The 26,720-nt window shown below is 36.9% G+C and overlaps 2 protein-coding genes across 6 annotated transcripts; one reads left to right on the top strand and one right to left on the bottom strand.

The window, feature by feature from the left end:
- Nucleotides 1-851: 851 nt before the first annotated feature.
- Nucleotides 852-13,432, bottom strand: THAP5 (THAP domain containing 5). 2 transcript variants are annotated; one of them, XM_036758777.1, is made up of 3 exons: nt 13,036-13,432; nt 5,864-6,056; nt 852-5,061 (listed from the first exon to the last, which is right to left on the bottom strand). In XM_036758777.1, exons 1-3 carry the CDS (start codon nt 13,113-13,115, stop codon nt 4,129-4,131), a joined length of 1,206 nt encoding a protein of 401 aa, XP_036614672.1. In that variant the 5' UTR covers nt 13,116-13,432; the 3' UTR covers nt 852-4,128. The 2 variants fall into 2 exon arrangements, with proteins under 2 accessions (XP_036614672.1, XP_036614673.1); XM_036758778.1 differs by lacking the exon at nt 13,036-13,432 and adding an exon at nt 11,699-11,969 and having other exon boundaries at nt 3,756-5,061.
- DNAJB9 (DnaJ heat shock protein family (Hsp40) member B9) lies at nt 12,696-24,409 on the top strand. 4 transcript variants are annotated; one of them, XM_036758783.1, is made up of 3 exons: nt 12,696-13,445; nt 16,218-16,444; nt 21,707-24,409. In XM_036758783.1, the coding sequence occupies exons 2-3, from the start codon at nt 16,222-16,224 to the stop codon at nt 22,141-22,143; spliced, it is 660 nt and encodes a 219-aa protein (XP_036614678.1). In that variant the 5' UTR covers nt 12,696-13,445; nt 16,218-16,221; the 3' UTR covers nt 22,144-24,409. The 4 variants fall into 4 exon arrangements, with proteins under 4 accessions (XP_036614678.1, XP_036614677.1, XP_036614675.1 ...); XM_036758782.1 differs by having other exon boundaries at nt 13,428-13,769; XM_036758780.1 differs by lacking the exon at nt 12,696-13,445 and adding an exon at nt 14,076-14,156.
- Nucleotides 24,410-26,720: the final 2,311 nt, after the last annotated feature.

Here is a 26,720-nt window from a genome sequence, read left to right as displayed (position 1 = left end):
TTGGTTTTTTTTTTCTTTCACATGACTAATATGGAAATACGTTTTGCATGAATGCATATGTATAGCCTATGTCAGATTGTTTGCCTTCTCAATGTGGGAGGCAGAGAAGGGGAGAGGAGGCAGGGATGAGAGGGGAGAATTTGGAACCCCCAAAATTTTAAAGGACAAATGTTGGAAATTGTTTTTACATGTACCTGGAGGAAAAGTAAATTAAATAGAAAAAAAAGAAAATCCTGAGAATATGGGACAACTGAGAATATCCTATATTCTCCGGGCATGTGACAAACTTCATACCTTTCTTGAAAGGTAAATGCCTACAAGGCCAATTGAAAAGTTGGTAAAATGCTCACAGAAATTCAAAATTGGCTGTATGACTTTTTCAAAAAAGTAAATATATGATATGTAGAAACACATATGAAATAGGTATAATAATACTTCAAGCTAGGGGAGGTGTGAGTGGTAGCCATCCTCATTTTCCTTTAGGTACAGACATCACATGATTGGAAATGGGACATCTGGAAGGAATGAGAGAAAACAGAACAATCTGTTCACACGAAAAAGCAAAGAAAAAAAGGATTAGAAAAAAATTTGGGGTTAGAGCAATAGAAAAATGATACAAGGTATGTTATTGAGTCTGAAAGCTAGAAGAATCAAAGAGTAAAATTAGGGGGCTGGTTTGGTTCACACTGTTCTAGGATAATGACTCAGAAATATGCGGTAAAGAGTTTTCTTTTAGTCTGTCTAGCTTAATTTGCTGTCAGGAAGGTAATCAGTGCCTTATAGAAGACACTGTTAAGTAAAAATGATTGGAATTTTGTTCTCTTGATCACTTGGGATGTGTGGAAAAGGATGCAGGAGGAAAAGGAACATGAACATTTCAATAATAGGTCCATTTTATGTCTAAAATTCCAAAACTCAACAGATAATAATATTCTTAATTGTGTCTCATGCATACTTTGCTGTGTAATAATTATAACTGATTACTTATAAAGGGGATCGCAATAAAAAAATCCCCAGAAAACTTTTTTTGGGGAAGATACAGAATGGTCTATGAAGTTTACCTACTATAGCTTTAGGAATCCAAGATGCATTAAAATTTTCAGAATTGCTTTACAAAATTTATTTTTCTATCGAAAATGTATTAGAGCTATTACATTTTTGTTTCCTAATATTTAACATTTCAAATGAAACACAATCCTTTATAAAAATCCATATTTTAAATTCAATAAGAAACATATCCTTTAAGTTTCACGTGAGTTACAAAAACTTTGATCTGTGAACCTAACATATATATATGGCAGGTTGTATGCTGTCTCCCTTCTCTCCCAGTCATCATAGCCAACAAGGCTGTCAAAGGCCAACAGTGGCACTTGATAGTAATCATGGGGGATTGTCTGACTTCCCTTCCCTCAACTCAGGAAGACCTAAGTTATAAGCATGCTATATTTTTTCCCATCTGGCTTTTGCCATGAACAATTTTATGTCAGGCAAATTTTATTCCACAGAGAGATCCTTTTTCACTCTTGTGCCTTATCTCTTTTCTATTTACCTCTGGAAAAATTTCTTTTCTCCCTTTGAAAGCCAAGAATGATTCCAATTGTAGCTGATGAGCATGAGAGAAAAATTAATCACCATAATCATTGCTACCAACCTATATGACTCTTGTAATACATTCTGTATATTCTATCTACTTCCCTCTCTTTTCCTACTTAAACTTGTTTATTCTTCAAGCATGAGCACGCAAGATAAAAATTAGTTTGTCATTTTTTTTGTTCAAATGACTAGAATTTTCATTTTTTTCTTTAGTACAAACATGCAGTCCTGTATTTCTGTTTAAATAAGATTTTATCAGTGAGACTTGGAAACTAACCATTCCTTGTAACACTATTTCTTTTGAAAATGGCTTCTAATGATATTCAAGCAACTGACTTATAAATCAACTTTTACAACACAGTCTGCTTGCAATGTGGGGATTTCCTGTACTATTAAGACAAACATACAAAAGGGAAAACAAAAGCCAAGGACAACACCTAATAGTCCTAAGTCGTTTTCAGACAATATTTCTATCTAACCAAACTTATTTCTGAAAAAAAAAATACAAAATATAAACTATGCCTTTGCATAAACAATTAATTATAGTCTACCTTGACTAAAATTGAGAATTGCTAACCTTGTAACATTACTTGCTTGTGATTATGGGGGAAAGAATCATGCTCTCATTTTCATCCAACATAACAAGATGTTTCACATCCCACTAAGTTTTAAATGAAAGGGAACAACATTAATACACCTTTTAAAAATTATTTTTTAGTTATTCACATTCTCATTTGACACCATATTTTAAAACTCAGGTTAGCTTTCCCTCTACCACTCCACATGATTCCAGGCCACCTTCATCTACTGTCAATTGATAAATATTTTAGACAATGTAAAATTTTAACATCAATTTAAGAAAACGACAACTAAGAAATTATCTGTTGGAAAATAAGCATAGAATTTATGGGGCTAGAAGAGACAAAAGTGATTATTTGCCTTCCAAAATAAAATATACCATACTTCATACTGTCATGGATATTCCTTCATCAACATTTATCAATCAAGTTGACTATTAATTTCAGAGTACATTAGCTATTTTTCAAGCTTTTAGTTATTTCCTTCAAGTCATTACGTTCCTACTTTAGTTTTTTCTACTAATTTTCTCATGCTATCTAAAAGCAATTTTTATTTGTATGATTCTCTTCTTTCAACTTCGTTTCCCAATATATTTTATCAATTTCCTTAAATTTCTTGATTACAGGTTAAACACAACAAATTAAAATGAAGATGAGTGGGAATGATGTTCATTATTATACCAGTGTCCCAAGAAACAAAAACATTATTTGGAATGCCCAACATACAAGCAATTAAAAAAAAAGTCAATTAATACTCATTAAGGAGCGAATACTATGGAATGAGTATTATGAAAATTGTGCTTAATTTTTTTCCCCATTTATTAAGTTATCCCTTGTATTTATGAAATAGAAAGATACAGCTGGTAGTCTTTTATTAAGCTCCTAGATGACTATTACAATGGCCAACCACACAAGGTATATTTATAACTTAAGAAGTAATGCTTAAGGTTTAAGAGAATCTTATCCCAAGAACACAACTGGGCACTGTGTAAAGGTGGTGCCCAGTTTACAATGCAGTTCAAATGAAAACAAAACAATCCTGGGACACACTTTATTAAAGAAATGAATTGCAGTTGAAAGGTTAAACCACACAGGAATTCTTATAAAAGTAAATACTTAGCTATCCAGACAACAAAAGCAATAACTATGATCAAGATGCATCGTAAAATATCTTTGAAGTAAATCTGTTTATAATGCTCTTTAGTAAGGAAGGGTCTCACAGGAACAGAATTTTAGAGCTGACAAGATCCCTTGATCTAATTCCCTTATTTTACAGATGAGACACCTGAAATACAGGTGTGATTTTCCAAGTTTACACAGCTAGCCAAGAGAAAGCTATGTGACATCACAGGCTTACTGACTCCCATTTTACTGTTCTTCTCACTTCACAGAATAGGAGCTCAATCTTTAGAATTCAGCCATATCTTACAATAAATTAAGTATTATATAATTACCATAAGATGTTGCCCCTCTAGGGGCAGCTAGGTGGCGCAGTGAGTACAGCACCGGCCCTGGAATCAGGAGTACCTGACTGACCTAGCTGTGTAACCTTGGGCAAGTCACTTAACCCCAATTGCCCTGCCTTCCCCCCCTGCAAAAAAAAAAATAATAAAAAATAAAAAATAAAAAAGATGTTGCTCCTCCACAATGTTAGCATGTGGAGTATTAGAATCAAATGAGAGAATTTGTCACAAATGCTTCCTTAGGCTAAAATACAAATATTTAAATGTTTTTTTTTCCAGTTTCACTCATTGTGCTTCTTAGCTAATCACTTTAAATGGCAATTTCCTAATTCTGGATTTTATGAAAACAAGAGGGCTTTTATGACATTGTATTTTCATAAACATCATTAAGAGTATGAGATTCATGCTGGAAAATAGGTCACCTTGTAAATAAATCAGGGATAATCAAACAGTTTGTAATGATCTTATATAAAATCATGGCTTCTAAAAAGTTTTTATTCTATCATAGTAACTTCAAATGTTGTGAAACAATTTTCTACAATCTTGAGTTTTTCTTCAGATAGCAAGTTTTCTTGTTTTAGCTGGCCTATAAGAGTTTCTAGAGATTTGAGTCTTCCTAGAGTTTGTTGCTCCTGTAGTTCAAGAAGGGTTATCTTTGAATGTAGTTTGGTAACTTTTTGCCAAAGAAGTTCCCTGTTAATATCTTGCCTGCAATAAGAGTGCTCACTTTGTAGTACTTCAATTCCATAGTCTGTGTCATCATATAAGGAGTCTTCAATATCTACATCTTCCACATCTATGCTCTCTTGCTCTGTTGGCATGAATGAACTGGTAGATGGCTTAGAGTTTTCAGTAGGCACTAGAATGGTAATAACTGATTCTTCATCTGTGTTCAGCTCTTCAATTGTCTGAGTAATGGTACTCAGTAAGACAGTATTTTCCTGTGTTGACACAGAAATATCTGTGATATCTGGATTAGAGAGATGATCTATAGCTGTTTCAACTATATTACTGGGTTCCACAGAGAGATGCACATGCTCTGGATCTGAGACATTCAGAGTAGCAGCTGTAGTATTTAAGAGGTTCTCAAGAGAAGTATGAAAGCTACTGACTTCTATATCCTGGACAACTGCTGTTTCTAAAACAGGATTTGGTTTTTCAATATGTTGTGGAATTGGAGAATTAATAGTTAATGTGCCATTATGTGGATTTTCCATACTGGAAACTGGTGGCTTATCCTTTTGTAGTGGTTCACTCAAAGAGGATGAATAAAGTAAATTTGTACTTCCAGCAAAATTTTCTGTGCTTACTATATTTTTCTTTGGTTCCATTTGTGCAGATAATTCTTCTGACTTTACCATTAGGCATATTTCTCTCTCATCTTCTGCTTTTTTTTCCTGAGGCTTATTTTTTGCATCATCTTTTTCCTAGAAAACAATATTTTCAAACTCAGCAAGTTCATTTTTCAAAGTTTACTGAACAATAAATATTGCTTGTTTTATGAAAAGTAACTGTCAGAGTTAAATTTATCAACACTTAAAAAATATTCTACCAAATACTTAGTGACTTAGTAAATATGTAAATGTTCAAGATATTTTAAAAAACTTTCATGTACAGAAAAGAACAGGCAAATATAGTAAACTATTTAAATTTAGAATTGCAAGTTAAATATTACTTTAAAATCCTTTGATTGTCTTTTGAAGAGTTATTCACCAATTAACTTAGGCAAACATCAGGAGTTATCAGGCAAGTAGTCCATAATGGAATCCCATTCACTTTTAGTGTTATTTTACATGTATAATGAAAAGGCTAAATCTCCTTAAATTATTTGAGCTGTTGTATTTCTGTATGAATTTTTTAAAAAAAATTTCTTGTTATCATAAAGAGAAAAAATGTTTCCTATACATATGTACAGGCTTCAGAAACCTCATCCTTTTTTGGGCATAATATTACTATAAAACTTACCTTTCTTAATGCCAAGCTTCATGCCATAGTATAATTGACAAGTATTATAATTAAATAAAAAAACTAAATACATCATCCCCACATATCTTAGGTGAGGTAATTATTTTATAAAAATTAGTATTTTTCTTTTATGAATTTTGTTTCCACACTTAATCACAAGATATGTGGAATTTCCTACAAGGTAAGTAAATAATAATCTAGCTCCTCCTTCTCTGACAACCTTGGGCACCTTTCAATTCCCCCCAAAGAAAGAGAAAATATTACCTGACTGTCCTCAGGTAAAGAAAAAATAGTTGGTACAGCAGTTTGTTTTAAATATCGAATGCCCCATCTGATGTCAAGAGAGTCAGGAGTAAAATGGTCACTGCACAGGAACTGGTATTTACTGGGAACCCATGTATCACGTTTCATATTCCGTAACCATTTTTCAAGTCTCTCTTTGTCATGAAGAGGAAACCTGGAATTGAAAAGAAAAAGCACTGATTCTAAACTCAGATGATCTGGGTTCAAATTCTACTTCTGACTCATACTGTGTATGTGACCTTAGGCAAGTCATTTAACTTTCTTGGGCCTCAGATTCCTCATTTACAAAATGAGGGAGCTACTATAGGAAAAATTATATTTCATCAATTTTGCCACATTCTATGTGCTCACTAAAAAATCCATGGGTGGAAAATGAAGCTTTACCTTCCCTACGAGCTAGGATTGACTGAAAGACCATAGACCTTTTTAAATTTCATTGTAACTGTAGATTTCAATTAACCTTTTGAAAATGCTTATCAAAGCTGTTATATATAAACACATATACATATACACATATACATGCATAAATATATGCACATACATACATGCGCAAACATGTGTATATATAAACATATATAAAGGCAGGTGCATATACATATCACTCACTCACACACACATCTAAATTCTAAAGGAGATTAGTCTGATATAAGTAAAGATTTATTTTAGAAAAGTAAATATTTGGTGCAAGGTTTTGATACTTTTTGGTATAAAAGTGAAGTAAATTATTTAGAAAAGACTTTTAAAAAGACAGCTCCTGAACATTTGGTACTTGTTATTAGCATGCTTTTATCATGTGCAGTTATGTTTCATCAGCTGAATTTGGCTTGTGATAAATTCTGACAGGAAACATATTACTATTAGTTTTAAAGTTTTGAGTTTTAACAATTGTTAAATGTTTTTCATGACATCCTAAATTCTTATTATTGTGATAACTTTTATAAAACTTTATAAAATGTGGTGCCCCTAAGGCAAATATTACAGAATTGTCTATTTATGAACATTCACATAATGACCTTCTTCTGCCACACCTTTAAGATGGAATCTTACAAGGTAGCTCTGCTGCTGCTAGGAAAGACTGATGTTCTGCTTTCCTCACCTAGTACTTCCACTCTACTCTATCCTGGCTTCCCATCTCCAGCTGGATAAGTTATATGAGTTTTCATTCCCATTCTAGCTGAAACTCTCAGAATCCCCACCCTTTCTCTACTCAATAAAGTCTCTGGTAGGCTTTTCTTGTCATCAGAGCACCCTTTCCCATAACTGCAGGCCTATTGAGACTGAGGCTCATGGTAACGAGAGCTCTTGGCACTAGCTTGGCCCTGGAACCTAACCCCCTTCTTAACATAACATTGTTTCCATGGCAAAAACGTGTTAGCAGTTATTACATTTTAAAAGTGATTAAGAATTTTGTGAACACCCTTTTTGGAAACTTAATATAACTTTAGCCAGTATGTATGAGACATTTTCCAAAGATTTCTTGTAGAATGCATATACTTAATAAATATTTATCGAATGAATGCATTTCTCTAAATCCCTGAGTTGGCAAAAAACTTAAATAACTTAAATAACAGCTTATCTTATTAAACTGGACTATTTGCCTCAGATAACTCCTAAAAGAGCAACAAATGTATACTTAATGAACCACTATTCCAAATAAGAGACTATTAGAAGCAAAAAAAGTATCTTTACTACTAAGTTTTAAGAGTAGTATGCATGTATATTTAATGTATATATAGGCATATAAAATTAGATGATGAGAGTTGTGTTTATTTATTTTCCTACTGGCACCAAATTTTAGGAACTGGATTTGCTGATGGCCACATTTTGGCTATCTTAACTTGAGACAACTATCACTACTTGTGACTGCCTAGATGCAGATTTTGCACAGAAAATAGGGAAAATGTGCACTGAACAATCTATTCCCAATCTAACTCCTACCTTTATTCTCTGCTTTGAAACAGTAACTGTGATGCCAGTAGAAGAGGGTTAAGTTAAAGAAACCAGCTGTTTGTCACTGTTTGGATAGATGGGGGAAGAGCATGTGGTCAGAATTCACGTCCACCTCTACACAACTGCCTTCCTCCTATTTCTTTCCTTATGGCTAACAGCCGCATCCTCTTGGCTTCTGGATTCTGTCAATGGTACCATTATTTACCAAGTTATGAAAGCTTGAAACTTTTCCCTCTCCCACACTTGTCATGGAAAATCAGTTGCCAAGAGCTCTTTATTCCAACTCTGAAATCTCTTAGATATCCTCCTTTCTGTTTCCACTGCCACCAGAGATGGACACAAGACTTTATTGCCCACTATCTTACTATAGTATCTTTCTTACCGGTCTCCTGTCAATATACCCATCATACTGATACCAAATAGATTTGATCATGTTTCTTCTGGGCTCCAAATGCCATGCTGGTTAACTACTACCTGAATACCATATAATCCAAATTCTTTATGCATGGTGCAGTGGAAAGAGCACTGGATTTGGATTCAGAGGACCAGAATTCAAATCATACCTCTCCCATTTGCTATACCTAGGAGGCCTTGGGTAAATCATTTAACCACTCTGGGCCTCAGCATTAATTTGTAAAATGAGGGGACTGGCCTAGGTGTCTTTTCCTACCTCTATGCCTTTGCCTATACCTTTCCCCATGCTTGGAATATATTTCCTACCATGTATGGCTTTGGAAATCTTAGCTAATTTTCAAGATCCTGTTCAAATTTTATCTCTTCAAAGAAACCTCTGATTCCCTGACTATTCTTCAACTCACTCCCAGTCAGAAATGACATTTCTTTCCTTGGACTATGCTTTGAACTGATCCCATATACTTATATTCTTTTGTATTATAGCTATTTATGTGTGACGTGGCTCCTGTTTTGAGACTTTCATGATGACACAGGTCATCTCTAAATTAATATTTGTATTTCTTCCCTACTCTCTAATCTTAGCTGCCCAGCACAGTACTCAGCACATGATAGATGATTAATAGAATTAAGATGGAGTTGTTGGACTGTAGAATCCCTCAAAGCAACTCCAGTCTTGCAAAGGAGATAGCAGTTGGTGAGTTGGGCCTAGAGTTTCTTTGAAACATGTGCTTAAATCCAATAACTAAAACTTGGAAGTAATCCTAAATGAAAAGACAAATTTTCACTTATTTGCAACTCTTCTTCCTGGGTTACCATATGGTTCATACGTAAGAGCTTGAGTGGACCTCAAAGTTTTATTTAGTCCAACTCCCTCGCTTTACAAATTAAGCAAATAAGAGTAAGTGGCTTGCTAATACTAATTCACTATTCTTTCCTCTGTAGCACATTTTGACCATTTAAGGCATTACTAAAAGAAGGAAAAAATTTGGGATCCCTAGAGTGTTTTTATTGTCGAAAAAAAAAAAGTTAATGTTCTTGAACAAACCAGAAGCGAAAATCTCTGGGATTACTGAACATAGTCATTTGTTTCTAGAACTCTATGACGAAAGCATGTCATGACTAGTAGAAATGAGTGACAGTCACATGCCTAGAACTGAGAAGGCAGACTTAGATCAATAGTTTAGTGAAAATATACCTTTAAGATTTTGCTCCATGATCCAATGTTTACTAACCAATTTACTGATTAGATTTCCAGATATCACAATATCTTGAATAAGCTTGCCTTGACCAATGTACATTTTCTGGTCTTTTGTGACTGATATAATTCACACACTAAATTAACAAACTAACATCCTGAAAACAAGTCTGTCTTCTCCTGAGTTTAGAGCAATGTAATCTAGTTTTCCTAGGGTCTAATTATTCTGGATGGTCACTTAATGCTTGCTGAATTAAATAAACTGAACATTGAGGTTCTAGGCTTTTAAAGCTGAAGTTTAGAAAGAACCAGGGCTTACTCCTTCTTTACTACACCACCAGAGCAATGAATTCATGCAATTTTCACAGTGTGTTTACAATTATCAAGGTATGTCCTATGATGCTAGCAGCTAGTGACCCATCCTATATGTAAAACACTATACCTAAGAAAAACGCATTGTGAAATATGTGATTCAGTTTGTCTGACTCTTCATGACCCCATTTGGGGTTTACTTGGCAAAGATACTGGAGAAGTTTGCCATTTCCTTCTCCAGCTCACTTTACAAATGAGAAGACGGGAGGCAAACCGGTTAAGGGACTTGCCTAAGTTCACACAGCTAATAAGTGGCTGAAGTTGGATCTGACCTCAGGAAGATAAAGTGCCAGACCCAGAATTATCCACTGTGCTACCTAGCTGCATCATCTTGATATATAGCAGATATAAGTAATCTAACATCTACATAATATATTCCCAACTACAGTTTCCCAATCAGTGATTCCTAATCTTTTAGGACAAATGATAGCTTATTTCCATGTGATTTAGTGGCTTCCTTGTTCCTAAAAGTTATATATAACTATATTTAACTTTAAAACAATGAACTTAAATGATTTCCTTTGGAATATTTTGGGTTTGAGGGGAAGATGGGAAGAACTTTGTAAGTACTCTCAAGATAACAGAGGCTGGGGAATCACCTTTCTAGAATCATTCTCTGGCTAACAGCAACAATTAAATACATATTATATAGTTTATACTATAACAATAAACAGAAAAAGGTGCACCTGTCTTCCAAGCATCAAAATGATTTGCAAATACTGGTATTTTTGTGTAAAACATATCTAAAGAAAGGAGTAGGATTGATCCTTAATTTACCAACACTTAAAAACTAAAATGTAATGAAGCTGTGATGATGATATGATTAGGAATCAAAATGTCTAAATCATTAACATTTATATACTGCTTTAGGGTTTGCAAAGCACTGGACATCAATCATGTATCATTTGATGTTCACAAGAACATTATGAGATAAATTCTACAATTGTTTTTCCCCATTTTACAAATAAGGAAGCTGAAGATCTGAGAGGTTGTGACTTGATAAAGACACAAAGCTAGAAAAAGCCTGAGGCAGGAACTGAACCCTATTACTTCCGACTTCAAGGTAGGTGCTCCATTCACTTGGCTATGTGCTGATCTGACCATGTCACCCCCGCCCCCAAATTAAATCCAGTGCTCCCCCATCTACCTTTCCAATCTTCTCTCACCTTATACTCTTCTACCAGCATCCCTGTCTTCCAAGTACTCCGGAGACACTGGCCTCCTTGCCTTTCAAGACATTCCATCTGCAGATTACAGGCATTTTCACAAGCTTTCTCCCATGCCTGCAATAGTCTCCTTCCTGGCCTCCTTCATGTCCTAGCTAAAATCCCACTTGCTACAGGAAGTTTTTCCAGATTTCCTTTAATTCTAGCGCCTTCCCTCTGTTGATTATTTCAACTTTATGCTGTAGAAAGCTTGTTTATATATAGTTGTTTGCCTGTTGTCTCCTCTATTAGACAGTGAGATCCCAGAGAGCAGGGGCTGTCTTTTTACCTTTCTTTTTATCCCCAGTACTTAGCACAGTGCTTGGCACACACTAGGTATTTAATAAATGTTTACTGACTGACTGGCAGAATAAACTGTGCCTTTCATCCTATAATTTTATTTCATTCTATCCCCAGAATATAAAGGAAGTAGCAACCAAAGTCTACAGGCATGGAGAATGAAAAGCAAAGTGAGCTTAAATAATCAACTAAAAACTTCATTAAAGAATAAATCATGTGTCTCTTCAACGTTCTAATTTTTTCTCAAAGTAAACGTACTCTGAATTGAGGCCAAACGCTATCAATAGTTAGCATGGACATTTTAAATGATGCAGGTTAAATTTTGATAGCATATTTAAAATTACTGGTAAAATAACTTACTATTTTGTATGTGTATAATTCTTCAAAGCAGTGCTGGATTAAATAAGGGTATGATAGTAAGATCAAAATTAAAGACAAGAATTCAGAATTACAACAGATCTGATAACACCACTTCCCTCTGTTTCAATGCAAAGAAAGTATCAAGGGGTCTTCATCAGCACTGTACTGGGCAATCTTGAGCTTGATCCTATTTTTCTACATTTCTAGGAAAAAAGGCTTGAGAAATAAGTAAACAACAAATAACACCTTTGCATTACATTTCTTTACGCTTCTTAATGCTGTTCCTGGGCCCAAAATTACATGTAAAAACGTAGAAATGATCTGTATGGCAAAGTCTTTGAAAATGTTAAAGTTATAAGACCTGTCAGAATATTGGTATTAACCTGATTTGCTTAGCAGGTGTCCTCAGTATAATTTGGATCACAAAGTCCACACTGTTGATATTTAACATGACCATTCATCCTGCTACTAGTTTCTATTACATTCAATAATTAAGACTCAAACAGCTAATTAAAACAAAGAAAGGCAACTAGCTACAGAATCCAGCAGTCAAATTTGCTCTGTGGCTTCACTTAGCTCCCAAAGCATAATTTGTTTACATCAAATGTAGCCCTGGGAGCCATACCAGGTGTAACAACACATATACTCCTAGTGAAGATGGAGGCTATAACACTTTAAATTATTTGATCCAAGTCAAAAGTTTTTAGTTTGACAATATTCCACCAGTCTCGTCATGGAATGGAATGGAAAAAAGCAATGGACTGGGAGCCTCAAGTTCGTTCTAGTCCATTCCATAGGCTTGCACGGCTGGTAGCCTTTACATGGCTTTTATCCCGTGCCTCAGCTTCTTCATCTACATTGGGGAGCCTCCTACAGTTCCTGCCCTGCTTGCTTCACAGGTATTATATTGTGCGGATGAAATGAGATAGGTCAAAGCGCTTTGTAAATGGTAATGCGCTGGGACATAGTTGATTGGAGACCGTCTGACTCGCGGGGTGGGGTGGGGGGGGGGTGAGGGAAGAGCGTGCTTCAGGCGGGAGTGGGGGCTGGGAGGGGGACAGCTTGAAAGTGAGACTCCTCAAAAGCCAAGTCTTACAGCCCGGTTGCAGCAGCCCCGCGAGGCTGCTGTCAGTCGCTCCTTCGGCTGGGGACCAAAGCGCAACAAAGCCGCCGGGTTTCATCAGGTACCAAAGGAGAGGGCGAGAAAGGGAGAGGGAGAGAGACAGAGAAGAGTGCGCGCGCAAGAGACCGAAGGCCAAACACCAGCTTCATCTGCAGGGTCTGCCCCAGGACGCCGGAGGAAACGGGAAGGCGCTTCTGTCAGGGGGACAACTTACGGGTAGAAACTCAGTTTCCGGTCTTTATTGTTTCGTCCTCGGCGGTTCTTACAGCTAAACGCGGCGCAATAACGGGGCATTGCTACCGCCGAGCCGTGCAGGGGCCAAAGGGGAAGAGGAATACAAGAGACGCAAGACAACCGCGCTGCTAGGAGCGACGGGCAGGCCGAGGCCGAGCGCTGAGCCGTGAGGGTGACCGGGGCCGCCTCAGGGCTGCACGACCATCCTTGGCGCGACCCAGAGGCCTATTGCGCCTGCTCGGAGGCTGATGGGAGTGGGAGGGGCAGGAGGGAAGCCCCAGAGCTGTCACCGCCGCCGCACACCCATTTCCGCCTTCCGTCGGACCTGAGATCCCGCCTCCACTCCTCCCTCCCCAGCGCCAGGCCGGAAGTGACTCTGAGAGAAAAGAGGTAACAACAGTGTTCCACGTGCGCTAAAGGCGCCGGGGGTCAGGTGGGGCGGTCGCGGCCAATGGGAAAGCGTTTCGTGTAGGACTCTGCCTGGTGCGGGCTCGGTGTTGGCTCGGCTTGCTGGGGAGCGGCGGCTCTGGGACCTGGAGTTGGGGCTGGAGCTAGGCTGACGTGCAGCGGCTGCGCTGCGCGTCTGGGAGGAGGAGGTGGAGGACGGGGTGAAAAGCGGGTAGTTTGGCGCCGAGGAGGGGACCCCAGCGGTTTGGAGGACGAGGGGGCCGCGGCTTCGTCTTCGCCCCCTGAGGAGGGACGGAGCGGCTGAAGGTGAGGGTGAGGAAGGCGGCGGCCGTGGCCGTGTCGGGGTGAGGGAAGGCGCTCTGGGCCAGGGGATAAGAGAATGAACTTGGAGTTGAGGCAAAGGGGAGGGGGCGAGGATATGGAGCCCTGCGGGAGGTTGGCGGAGGTGCGGGAGTTGGGGCGGGGGGCGGGGCGGTGGCCGAGCACCTGACGGGTCAGTGCGTCGTCAGCAGAGCTTGCCCGGCGCTGACTGAAGGCGGGGTGGGGGTTGGGGGGTGAGGCCGGGGGAGCTCGAGTAGAGAGGCCGGGCGGAGTGCAGGTGTTACATCTTCTCGGACCCGATGCTCTCTTGCCTTATTTTTGCCTGGGAAACATCGCCTCGCAAAGGGCCCCAGCCCAGGATACATCTCTCGGGTCTGCTGCAGGGATGTTGTCTGTGTCTACATTGTCTGATTAAAGCGCTCGTCTGTCAACAACTGGTAGGAGGCCCCTTGCTGGTCCGCGGGTCCCTCCCGGACCGCAGAGGCCATTAAAACTGCGAATGGGGGGTCTAGGCACATCCTTTGTTTTGGACGCAGTGAAGGGCATACCTTCACTGCCTGAACGGCCTGGCATCCAGGGCTTTTCTGGCATTTTAAGCTCTCACTGGCCCATGAACCATCTACAGTCCAGTTGGAACAAGTTACAACGTTTACATTCCTTTTTACAGGAAGGTGTACTTTAAGCCCGAGTACTCGTGACTATGAGTAACGGGGGGTGGGGGGGGGGTGGGATTTTCCACCCGGTAGTTAAATTGGCAATTTCAATAATCTGTAGTGTTTTTCATCATCATCTTTGTGGTTATATCACCTTAGGGTATTTATTAAGAACTCAGGTGCAATGCAGTGCGCAAGAGACATGATTTTTATCTGTGAAACTTTCAGTTTAAAAGTTTTAATGTATATACATACACACATGCGTGTATATTTTTTATATATATAATATAGATGAATGAATGAACTCTTGGCAAACTTTTTTAAGTAGGAGGAATAATTGTGAGATGCCGACATTTCAACATTTTTAAAGCTTTCTTTTACGAATACGTTGAGATCTAAATCAACTCAATCAAAATTCACAAAAAATCAACTACGATTTTGTTTCAGCTAGCCCTAAATGAACAAAACTTACAGATTTTGCTGAAGACACCATCAATATGTGACACTTGAGATTGAAATTAAAACAAAAGTGGCTCTCTGGCTTGTTTGTTTTTATATATAAGCTTGTGGCTTATGTAGCTTGGATACTTGAGCAGTTTTCTAAAATGTAAAATTTTTGTTTCGTCTTCAGTATGATGAATTAAAGAATTACCCATTTGCTGGCGGGGGCATTTTAATCATCTTTGGGTTTCCCCTTGGGCTTAGAGCTGTGTTCTACAAATAGTAAGTGATTAACGAATGATAACTGAATTGAAAGTTGAAGCTAGTGAATTCTCAGGGAGGAAGGGTTCCTTAAGGGTTTATGGGAAATTCTAGCTCCCACTGGAGGACAGACATTTCTTTGAGCCGAGAATGAATACCATCTCCTAGTTTAAATGAACTTTTTGCCATTTAGGAGTAGGATTTATGGCTTAAACTTTTTGTCCATTTCTACAAAAGATTTACTTACTGGTCTTCATCTAGTATTAATTAAGGAAAATTAGTTATTGAGCATTTATTGAGCATGTGTCTTATGCTGAGTGCTATCCTGATGCTATTGGAGGGTATGTGAAAAAAAAAAGGCTCCATCCAAGAACTTAAAATTCGAAGCTAGATATTTACAATTGAAATAATGCAGGTATATTGCTTTTGAGATTTGCATATCACTTGGCCACATTTGATCCTCACATGGCCTTGTTAAAGTAGAGCTAGGTGTAATTTTTAATTACATTTAATAATAATGGAATTGATAATTATTATTCTGATATTAAGGGTGAGGAAACTGAGACACTCGAGAAGTGGATAATTGATGAGTTCATAGTTACATGACTAGAAAATGCTTAGACAGGTTTTGAGTGCATATATTCCCACCATACCACAGCTAAGAAACTCTCTAGCACTTAAAAAGCACCATATATCAGTTGGCATAGATGCAGTCAGTAGCATTTTTTAAAATATAGCTCTTGTTAAAAAATACTAGCTATCGGTATACTTTTTGTGGTGAAGGTGCCTTCCATGCTACATTTGTGAAAAAATTTACAAGATAATAGATTTAGACCTGGAGTGAACCGTAGAGGTCCATAGAATCCATCTCGTTTTACATATGAGGAAACAGGCATAGAGAGGTAAAGTGCCTTGCCCATGGTAATACAGCTAGCAAGTATTTGAGGCAGGATTTGAACCCAGGTCTTCCTAATTCCAAATCTGGATTGTTATCCTATGTGCCAGGCTGCATCTCAATTTTAAGAGCACTTAATGATAACCAATAACTATCTAATGTAATTATTTTTTTCTTTTCCAGGGTCATGAAAATGGCTACTCCACAGGCAGTTTTCACCTTTGCAATCTGCATTTTAATGATTACAGAATTAATTCTAGCTGCAGAAAATTACTACGATGTCTTAGGAGTTCCAAAATCTGCGTCAGAACGCCAAATCAAGAAGGCCTTTCACAAGTTGGCCATGAAATACCATCCTGACAAAAATAAGAGCCCTGATGCTGAAACTAAATTTAGAGAGATTGCAGAAGGTAATGAATACATAGAAATATCTTATGTTGATTGATTGATGGGTTTTCTCAAGTTTGTGGGATTTATAGGTATCCAGAGAGAATATGTAAGAGACATAAGTATTTTCCATAGGATATGAGAATTGTTAAGTATCTGGTAATAATTCACATTTTATATAGCCCTCTAAGATTTAGAAAACATTTCAATCGTGTAAGATAGATAGTAGCAGAAGTATTATTGTCCTTATTTTACAGATGAGGAAGCTGTATCTCACAGAGGTTAAGTGAATTGCTGAGAGTCACACATCTAAATAAGGAATTGTAGATACCCATCCTACTCTATTAATTCCTACTCAAAGATATTTAAAAATATCTTTATATGAATTTCCTTTTTATTTTCCTATTTCCCTTGGTACTGACAAATATTAAAATAGCTACAAAGTAGACTGTACAAGGAAAATAAAATAGTATTTCTTTGTTCCCTAAGTTCATGCTCTGTTTTGGAAAAGAAAACTGTAAAAAATTGTTAACAATGAAAACACCTGATTATCTGAAAATAAAAAGTTTACTTTGAGGATTCATGTAGTATTTTGGACTTTTCAAAGCATGAAGTTAGAAGTTTCCTAATTGTTACCTTTTCAATAATATAGATAACTGGCCTCATAATTAGTAAGTTTCTATGAATATATTTACCTTCTAGTTTGTATGTATAGCTAGGTCCTGGTTATTGTGAATCCCATGAAGTGGTTGAATTTTTTTGAATCAGTACTATTGGAAGTTATAATCATATAAAGTATAGTCATTGTTTCTGGCACAATGGAAATATATAGTGTGAATTTGAATAATTCACCCACTTCAGGGGATTTATTATTCATACAAATCAGGACCTGGCTGTATGTAAAATACAACTTGTATTAAATGCCATAGAAGGAGATTGTTCAGTCATGCATTAAAAATACACCTCACCTAATGCAATGAAATATTGCTGAGTAGCATATCTCACTGTAAGGGGTAGATAGGTGGCACAGTGAATGGAGAAGAGCTTGGAGTCAAGAAGACCTGAGTTCAAATGCAACTTCAGACGCTAGCTGTGTGACCCTGGGCAAGTCACTTAACTTCTATTTACCTCAGTTTCCTCCTCTGTAAAATGAAGGGGATAATAGTACCTACCTCCCAAACTTGTTGTGAGGATTAAATGAGATAATTATAAAACGCTCAGCATAGTGCTTGACACATACTAAATGCTATATAAATGTTAGCTATTGCTGCTGCTGTTGCATGGTTTACAGGAAACTAGATTCCTTCAGTTGAAAGCTTAGGGAATATTGTATATAATCACATTTTAAAATGAGACTCATCAACTCCTTTTTCAAAAGAACCAAAGTGAAGTACCTATGGATACTCCTGCTGATATAGAACTCAGTCCTTTATCCCTTTTTGTGAATTGAATGTGATCAAAAAGTATTCACTGCCTGTTGGTCAGTGTTCTAGTGACTCTTCAAACGTAGCTAGTACAGACTCCAGTTGACATCCTCTCCCTGGGTCTACAGTCTAAACCTTTTAAGATTTGCGTAGGACCTGTCTCAGCTGGACTCTGTTGGCATAGGTCTAGAAAATCCAGGATCCGCTCTGTGCTATGGTGAAACTTTAAAGTAAGAGTTTAATGAAAAAGCATAGTGTGAGGGAATATATTAGAACGTAGATGGTGTGCTGTGGGAAAATCTGATATAGAAAAACATCAATAAAACATAAGTTAGGAGTAGTCATTCAGTGTTCACAAACACTTTATGTTAAGTGCCTATGTACGTGGCACTTTTCTTGTTCAGTCATTTTTAGTTGTGTCCAACTCGTGACACCATTTGGGGTTTTCTTGGCAAAGATACTGGAGTGGTTTGCCATTTCCTTCTTTAGCTCATTTTACAGATGAGGAACTGAGGCCAACAGGGTTAAGTGACTTGCCCAGGGCCACACAGCTAAGTAAGGGTCTGAAGCTATATTTGAACTCAGGAAGATGAGTCTGCTTAGCTTTAGGCCCGGCACTTTATCCACTGTACCACCTAGCTCCCCTTTGTGGCACTTTGCTATTACCAAATAGTAAAGTTCATTTTAAATAGTGATAGGTTCCTATTAAATGAAGAGCTTCTTGGTATACTTGAAATGATTCACTACTCAAAAATTGTTTTTTAAATGCTGTGTTTGAAGAACATATATAAACTTGTTTTAGGTTCATGTATGAATAGGACCTAAAAGTCACATAGATAGTGGATGCATATTCTATAATTTCTGTGTATTCTGTATATTTAACCTCATTTCCATCAGTGAAAGTAGTGTCTTTAAGATGTTAAACATTTTGTTACTGAGTTTGAAATGAAGTTTTATTTCTGTTATCCATGCTTGGTTGTAAATGGTCCATCACTTTAATTTCTTTTCACTCCCTTTAAAAGCTTATAAATCCTTAGACAATCCTGGAGAGTGGGTTTAGTGGATTTAGAGGCAGTCAGTGATGTACTACATAGAGTGCTAGCTCTGGAGAAAGGAAGACGAGTTGAAATCCAACCTCAGACACTTATTATTTGTGTGACCCTGGGCAAATAACTTAACCTCTGTTTGCCTCACTTTCCTCTCGTGTGAAATGGGGATAATAATAGCATCTACATCACAGCATTGTTGTAAGGATCAAATGATGTAATAGTTGTTTTAAAAAAAAATACTTAGCACAATGCCTGGCACATAGTAGGTGCTATGTAAATGCTTATTCTTTTCCCCCTTTTGTTTTCTATCCCTTTTTTTTCCAATTATAATTTTTGATGGTCCTTTGCTAATGGATTCTTCATTTACTGCTATCTTCCAGGCCCTATCCTAAGTTCTGGGGTTTTAAAAGAAAGGCAAAAAAAGTCCATGCTCTCAAAGAACTTGTATTTGAATGAGTAGGATACATAAATGATTAAATTTTGTATAACATACAGAGTAGATTGAAGGGAGGCTTTAGTATCTGGCCTTCTATGAAAAGGTGGGATTTGAGCTGTCTTGAAGGAAGTCAGGGAAGCTAAGAGGTGGAGGTGAAGAGGCAAACCATCCTAGGCCTGAAGGACAGCCAGTGGAAAGATGAAACTACAAGTAGGCTAGCATTGATAGATCATAGAATGCATGGAAGGAAGATGTAATATGACTAGAAAGATAGAGAGGACCCAGGTTATGAAGAGCTTTAAATGCCAAACAGAGGAGTTTATATTGAATCCTGCAGCTAATTCAGAGACTTACTGAGTAGGTGAGTGTGATATGGTCACACCTATGCTTATGGAAAAAGTCAACTTGGTCTCTGAGTGGATTATGTATTGGAGTGGGGAGAGACATGAAGCAGGGAGAACAAAAAGTGAGCTATTGCAATAATCCCAGCAAGAGGCCATGAGGTCCTGAACTAGAGTTGCTTTGTGAATAAAGAGAAGGAAGTGTATACCAGAGATGTTGCAAAGGTAGAAATGTTAAAATTTGTTAACAGATTGGATATGGGGGCTGAAAAAGTGAGGAGTCTAGGATGACACTGAGCTTGTGAACTTGGGTGATTGGAGGGTAGTGGTATTTTCTACAGTAAGAGAAATGTTTAGAAGGAGGAGACTTTGGGGGAGAAAGATGAATTCTGTTTTGAACATGTTGATTTGGGATGCCTAGGGAAATGTTTGAGATGTCCTGAAGGCATTTGGCAATGCTTGACTAACTTAGGGCAGGATATATAGATCTGGGGATCAGGAGCCTAATAATGGTAATTGAAATCTTGGAAGCTGTTGAAATCAGCAAGTGTAGTAGTTTAGAAACTAAAATAGAGAAGGCTCAGTACATGCCCACCAATCCTGGGAATTCCCCATGGATAAAGAACTGGCAAAGAGACTGAGAAAAACCAAAAACTAGAGAAAAGAGAGTGTGAGAAGTGGAGGGTGATTGACTGTGTCACATCCAAAGAATTCAAGATGGGTGAACATTGAGAAAAGCCCATTAGACTTTACAATTAAGAAATCATTGGTAACTTCGAGGACACATTTTCAGTTGATGAGGTTGGAAGCCAGATTGAAGAGGATTTAGAGGATACAGAGGAGTAGAAGTAGAGGCACTAAATGTAGATGGCTTTTCAAGAAGTTTAGCTGAGAAGGGGAGGAGAGATGATAGAATGGCTAATGGGATCAAATGAGAATTTTTTAAGGCTAGAAGACATGAGTGTATTTGTAGACAGTAGATAAGGCTACTGTAGATAGGGAGAGACTGAAGAAAAATAAAGAGACGAGAGTAAGAGCAGTCTGCTGGAGAGTTCAGGAGAGTATTGCAGTCAAATGTGCATGTAAAGGACCACCTTTTTTGCATGAGATGGAAGTAAAGGAAATAGTGGAGGAAGGTGGTTGAATGATGTAAAATGAAGAGATCCTCTTCAGTTGCAAGGGTGTGGGGAAGAGTACCATAGAAAGCTCATAGAGATGAGAATGTTTAGAACAGTCACTGTGTATACTTTGGTGTAATGATGCCTACTTAAAAAGATTTTCTCTGCTTAAATAGAACTATTAAACATAAGTGTTACTGAGACTTCATAAATTCTACTTAGGTGCTGAATCATCATTTTGCCACTGTTGCTGACTTAGTAACATGGTAGAGTGAATAAAAGAGCGCTAGTCTTTAAATACCTTTAAGTTTTCTAAGCCTTAGTTTACTCATTTGTGAATGTGCTAATATTTACACTGCATGCTTCACAATGTTGGTTGTAAGAAAAGCAAGTTGTGAACCATGATCTGTGACATAAATGTGTGCTAATTAGCAATCTAGAAAGATTCTAGAATTCTTTTTCATGTAAGGGATCTTTCTAAAATTTTTGACATTATGGTTCTTTTACATTTTAAAGACACATTGGGTTACGTGTCTAGTCATCTATTTATATGAATGAAAAGAAACAGTGATGTTAATAATTCAAAATAGCAAATTCAGATAGTCTCCAACTTCCGGATATATACATATAAATATATACACACATATGTATATCTACAAATATATGTTTATTTTTGTGTATACATGTGTATGTATATGTATGTATGTATGTGTATATGTATATATACACACATATATTTATATCAAATGACATAAATTTCAGCTCTTGAATCACTACCACCCCAAACATGTTTTATAAAATATCCATAATGTCTTGAGTCATTGAGGTTAAAGATTTACCTTATTTAAAGGTTTTATTGTGTAAAATTTCATATTACTTTGCCTTCAATTTAAAAAAAATGTTTTTATCCCTTTCAGCTTATGAAACACTTTCTGATGCTAATAGGCGAAAAGAGTATGATTCGCTTGGACATAGTGCCTTTACTAGTAATGGTGGAAATACCTTCCAACAGTCATTCAACTTCAACTTCGATGATCTTTTTAAAGACTTTGATTTTTTTGGTCCTGACAAAAACACTCACACCAAAAAGCATTTTGAAACTCACTTCCGAACACGCCAGGATGGTTCCAGCAGGCAAAGGCATCATTTTCAGGAATTCTCTTTTGGAGGTGGACTGTTTGATGACATGTTTGAAGATATGGAAAAAATGTTTTCATTCAATAGCTTTGACAATGCAAACCGACACACAGTGCAAACCGAAAAGAGATTCCATGGATCTGGCAAGCATTGTAGGACTGTCACTCAACGTAGAGGAAATATGGTTACTACATACACTGACTGTTCAGGACAGTAATTCTGTCCCACCCTTGTAAAGCCAGCTGATTGTTTCTTATGGATACAAATAGAAACAAACATTTCTGTGAACTATTTTGACAAATGCATGAATTCACATTTTAAAATACTTAATAAATGTCATAAAGAGGGTATATATAAAACAATCTTGACAACTTCACCAGGCAAATAGATGAAAATGAGCTAATTAAAATTTCCTCAATTAGGACATGAAAGAAAATGTCTTTAAAATTTAGTTACTTAAAATAAATTTCATTTACCTACCCACAGATTCTTTTATTTACTTAGATTTGTTAAAACCAAGAAAGGATTCTTAAGTTTAGACTAAACTTTGGATATTTACCTGACTTAAATTGTACATTAGAACTGAATAGACTCTTGCAGTGAAATCTTTAGCAACATAAATTTGCATGATTTGTACTAATTTTCTTGATAAATATACCTAAAACATGGAATTTTGTTATGGAGAGAGCTACTTAAGGAAAACTGTCAGTTTTCATTAGGCTTACCAGAGAGAACATTTCACTCAAGAAATTTAAGAATTTTGCAATTCTATTTTTCTATTGAATTTATTTCAAAGGAGAAAAAGAGTCATGGGATAATTTAGTAGTGCTTTCCATGAAGACATTTTTTTAAACGTGGAATATGTATTAGTGAAAGGAATTACCTTGTTGACATATATTTAGATTGATTGTTTTGACAGATATAAAAGATGATAGGTTGCCAAGAGATTGTTTCATGTTTGCTGAGCTACTCTGTATTTGTAATGGAACTCTTACCTGTTTTTCAGTGCCATTCATATTTCATGAGTTTTTGACCATCTACTTATATTTATGGATGTCCTCATTATGTCAGATACTTTTCCTTTTTTCTTTGCATCCATCATTTGGTAATTAACTAATACCTCAATCTTTAAAAACAGCCAATGTGTGTACCCATATCATAATGTGCAATATTTTTAAATAGTGAGAAATGTATTTTGGGGTTTTTTGCACAGACTTAATTTCTTTGTGTAATTTCATTATGTAGTTTTATGAAAAATTCAGTTCTGTACTTTTCTATGTCATACTTTGTATGGGTATTAATCATATCTATATATATATGTTGACAAAACTAGCACCTATCATAACACAGTTATATGTGAGTGAAACAAATACAATATTTACAACTTGAATGTTCTGTTTATTCTTGGTTACTAGTGTGAAGTGTTTGTTTTAATGTAATGAAAGCTATAAAATCATTTGTCCAAAATTCAAGGCAAGTGAGCTTCAGCAGTTATCAGTATTTTACTTTTTTGGATAACTAATCAAATATTTTTAAATGCCTGAAAATAGGCTTTAGCTGATTTAATTTATAGATTACTTTGTTTTGAGACTAAGATTATTGAAAATGGGAATTTCCTTGTTGCATTTAGCATAATTTACTTAGTTTATTTTTCTTGGTACTGTCCTAGCCGTTCAGTTTTGAGAGTATGGCTAAATATTAAATATCAGCAGTACTTCTGTATAAGTGTGCAGTTTTGAAACTACAGTGAAATTTCAACTGGAATGCTTAGGGAATTGGATATACTGGTTAACTGAGAGTCAGATAAACGCCTTTTCAACAAATAGTTTTTAGAGATGGGAGAGGCAGTAGAGATAATGCAGTCCACAAAGGCTAAAAAAACCATGTAAGGGCACACATCTAATTGCTGGCAGTCAAATCAGTACTGGAAGCTAGGTCTTAATCTCTCTAGTACCCTTTATATCGCAGTTTATTTAAACTTGTATTGATGAAAATCTTTGTAAACTGTGTTAGTATACTTTTCTGCCCTTAGGAGTACTAATGTGGTACGTGATTTTATTTTTCATTTAGGATATTGTAATGCCTAAATGTAATCATGAATATCAAATTGTTTTATAGAACTGTAGAATTTAGAAGTTGGGCTGAATGTCTATTGACTAGATGAGACTCTGTACTCAAAGTTTCTTTTCTTAATCCGGAATATGACCTTGTTTTCTTACCATATTGCTAGTTCTGTTTCCTTTATTGTGGTTCCACATATCTGCCTGCCAAATATCTGGTCACTAGAAAGTTTTATTTAATTGTTGCTTTACTTTGTTTGGACTAAGTGCCACAAGATTTTTTTCCCCAGTCGACAAAAATTGGTTTACTGGGGAAGAGTGGAGAGTCTGCAATATTGTACTTAATAGCCATTCTCAATAACATATAAGGAAGGTGGAATATGCACTCAGTTTTGCAGTTAAATAAACAAATTGAGGACTTCATGTCTTTTCATTGTGTGAGTAAGATACTAGATGATAGTCTACTTTGGACTAAGGCCAGGCCTGCGCTATTCCAAACCAATAGTTGGGAATGGGGCAACAGTTGACTTTATAGCCATGGGACTGCTTTGAAGAACTTACTGTTCAGTATCAGCTACGTTGAGGACAAGAACAAGGAGAAATGAAAGAATTTTTGCTTGATGATATTAATGGAACAATTAAACTCCGGTATTTTTTCCATATCTCCTTACATTGATTTCCAGCAACCAGTCATCCACTGAACCAAAGGTTGAGGTGTGAAGCAGCTTCATCCAGAAGAAACTGAAGACCTCCTAGAGCAAGGGAATGAGATAGGGGACTGAACATTAAGATAGGAATGGTAGTTGCAGAGAAATATGAACTGTGGCAATGCAAAAAAATAGATAAATACGCATTGGCAAAGAACAGGCAAAGCTAGCTTTGTGGATGATTTCCTTAGAATATCGAAAGAAATGGAGACAGTAGCTTAAGCAAAGTAGCAGGGTGCAACGTAGATACATAAATATCTGTATGTCACAAAAACTAGGAAAAGGAAGAGAAATATTTAGAGAGCATTAAGTGTCTGGGGGTTAACCTACCAAGGCAGAGGAAGCACTTTAGTAAATACAACTGCTATCAAATTTTCATAGAAAAAAGTTATAAAATAAAGCATAAATAATGGGAGAAGTATGCAGCGATTATGACCCCAATATTTACAAAATGATGCTACTACTAAGTTCATGTACAGATAGAGTTTACATGAATCAAATCCCCATAAGGTGGACTGAAGTCCTAGCAGTGTATTACTGATGCATCTACCTCCTCTGATCCTACTCATGGAGTAGGCCAGTGGTACCCGATGATGCTAAGTGGGTTCACTAACAAGTTTATATTATTTAAGTGGACTAGGGTGCAGCAAAATAATCCTTTCACCCCTCCCAAATTTATTCTTCATCCTATTAATCACATACGCTGTTCCAAACCTCTTCTCAAGATGAAATTCCCACTGCTCATATTTTACCTAGGAAATCAAAGCTGTTACCACTTAGACGTCACTCTTCACTTTCATCTCACAATTCCTTTTCTCACATCCCCTTGATATCATCCCCTACTGATTTCTTCCTTTAATACCAAAAGGGTCTAGCATATCAACTGAAGGATCAGGCTTACCAATTGATGCAATTAAAAATTCTATAATTTCTCTTTAATTTATTTTAAAAATAATATGTAGCTCTCACAATTCAGCTTTGAAATACTTTTATCGTATTTATTTTCTTGGCCTTATGGATGTAAAAAATTGCAGTATCAGTTGATACAGCATGAGCCTTTGAGGTATTAAATGTTTTAATCTGGTCTCTGATGAGGAGATGGACCTTCTCACTTTAGCCAATCCCTCTTCATGTACCCTTGCTGTCATTCCCTTTCACCAGCAGATTGCTTCCACTATTATCACCCCCTCCCCCATCTTCAATCTTTTCCTAACTACTGATTCCTTCTCTGCTGCTGGAGACTCCTCCATCCTTAAAAAATTCACAATTGATCCTACCATTAGCTTTATTGTTCAGTCATTTTTGATTCTTTATGACCCCATGGACCATGGCGCAGCAGGCCCTTGTATCCTCCACTATATTTCAAAGTCTGTCCAAGTTCAGTGTTTCCATGATATTATCTGTCCATTTCATCCTCTGCCATCCCCTTTTCCCTTTGCCTTCAATCTTTCTCAACATCAAGGTCTTTTCTATGAGTTCTGCCTTCTTGTTATGTGTCCAAAGTGTTTAAGCTTCAGTATTTGACTTTCCAGTGAATGGCCTGAAATAAGTGTTTTAAGCATTGACTGATTTGATCTTCCTGTCCAAGGGACTCTCGACAGTCTTCTCCAGCATCATAATTCGAAAACATCAATTCTATAGTGCTTAGCTTTCCTTACAATCCAATTCTCACAAGCCATACACTGCCACTGGAAAAAACGTAGCTTTGACTCTATAGCCCTTTGTCAGCAAGGATGCCTCTGCTTTTTAGTGTGCTTTCCAGATTTGCCATAGCTTTCCTTCCAAGGAGCAAATGTCTTTTAATTTCGTGCCTGCAGTCATTGTCTGCAGTGATCTTTGAGACCAAGAATATAAAATCAGTGCTTCCATTTCTTCTCCCTCTATTTGCTAGGAAACAATTGGATCAGTTGCCAAGATCTTAATTTTTTTTTATATTAAGCTTCAAGCCAGCTTTTACACTCTTTCACCTTCATTAAGAAATTTCTTAATTCTTCAATTTCTGCTTCAGAGTGGTATCATTTGTGTAT

The sequence above is a fragment of the Trichosurus vulpecula genome, chromosome 5 (assembly GCF_011100635.1).
Source record: "Trichosurus vulpecula isolate mTriVul1 chromosome 5, mTriVul1.pri, whole genome shotgun sequence".
Classification (NCBI taxonomy): Eukaryota; Metazoa; Chordata; class Mammalia; order Diprotodontia; family Phalangeridae; genus Trichosurus; species Trichosurus vulpecula.
The sequence above is the reverse complement of the archived record's forward strand: the minus strand, read 5'-3'. Positions and strand labels throughout refer to the sequence as shown.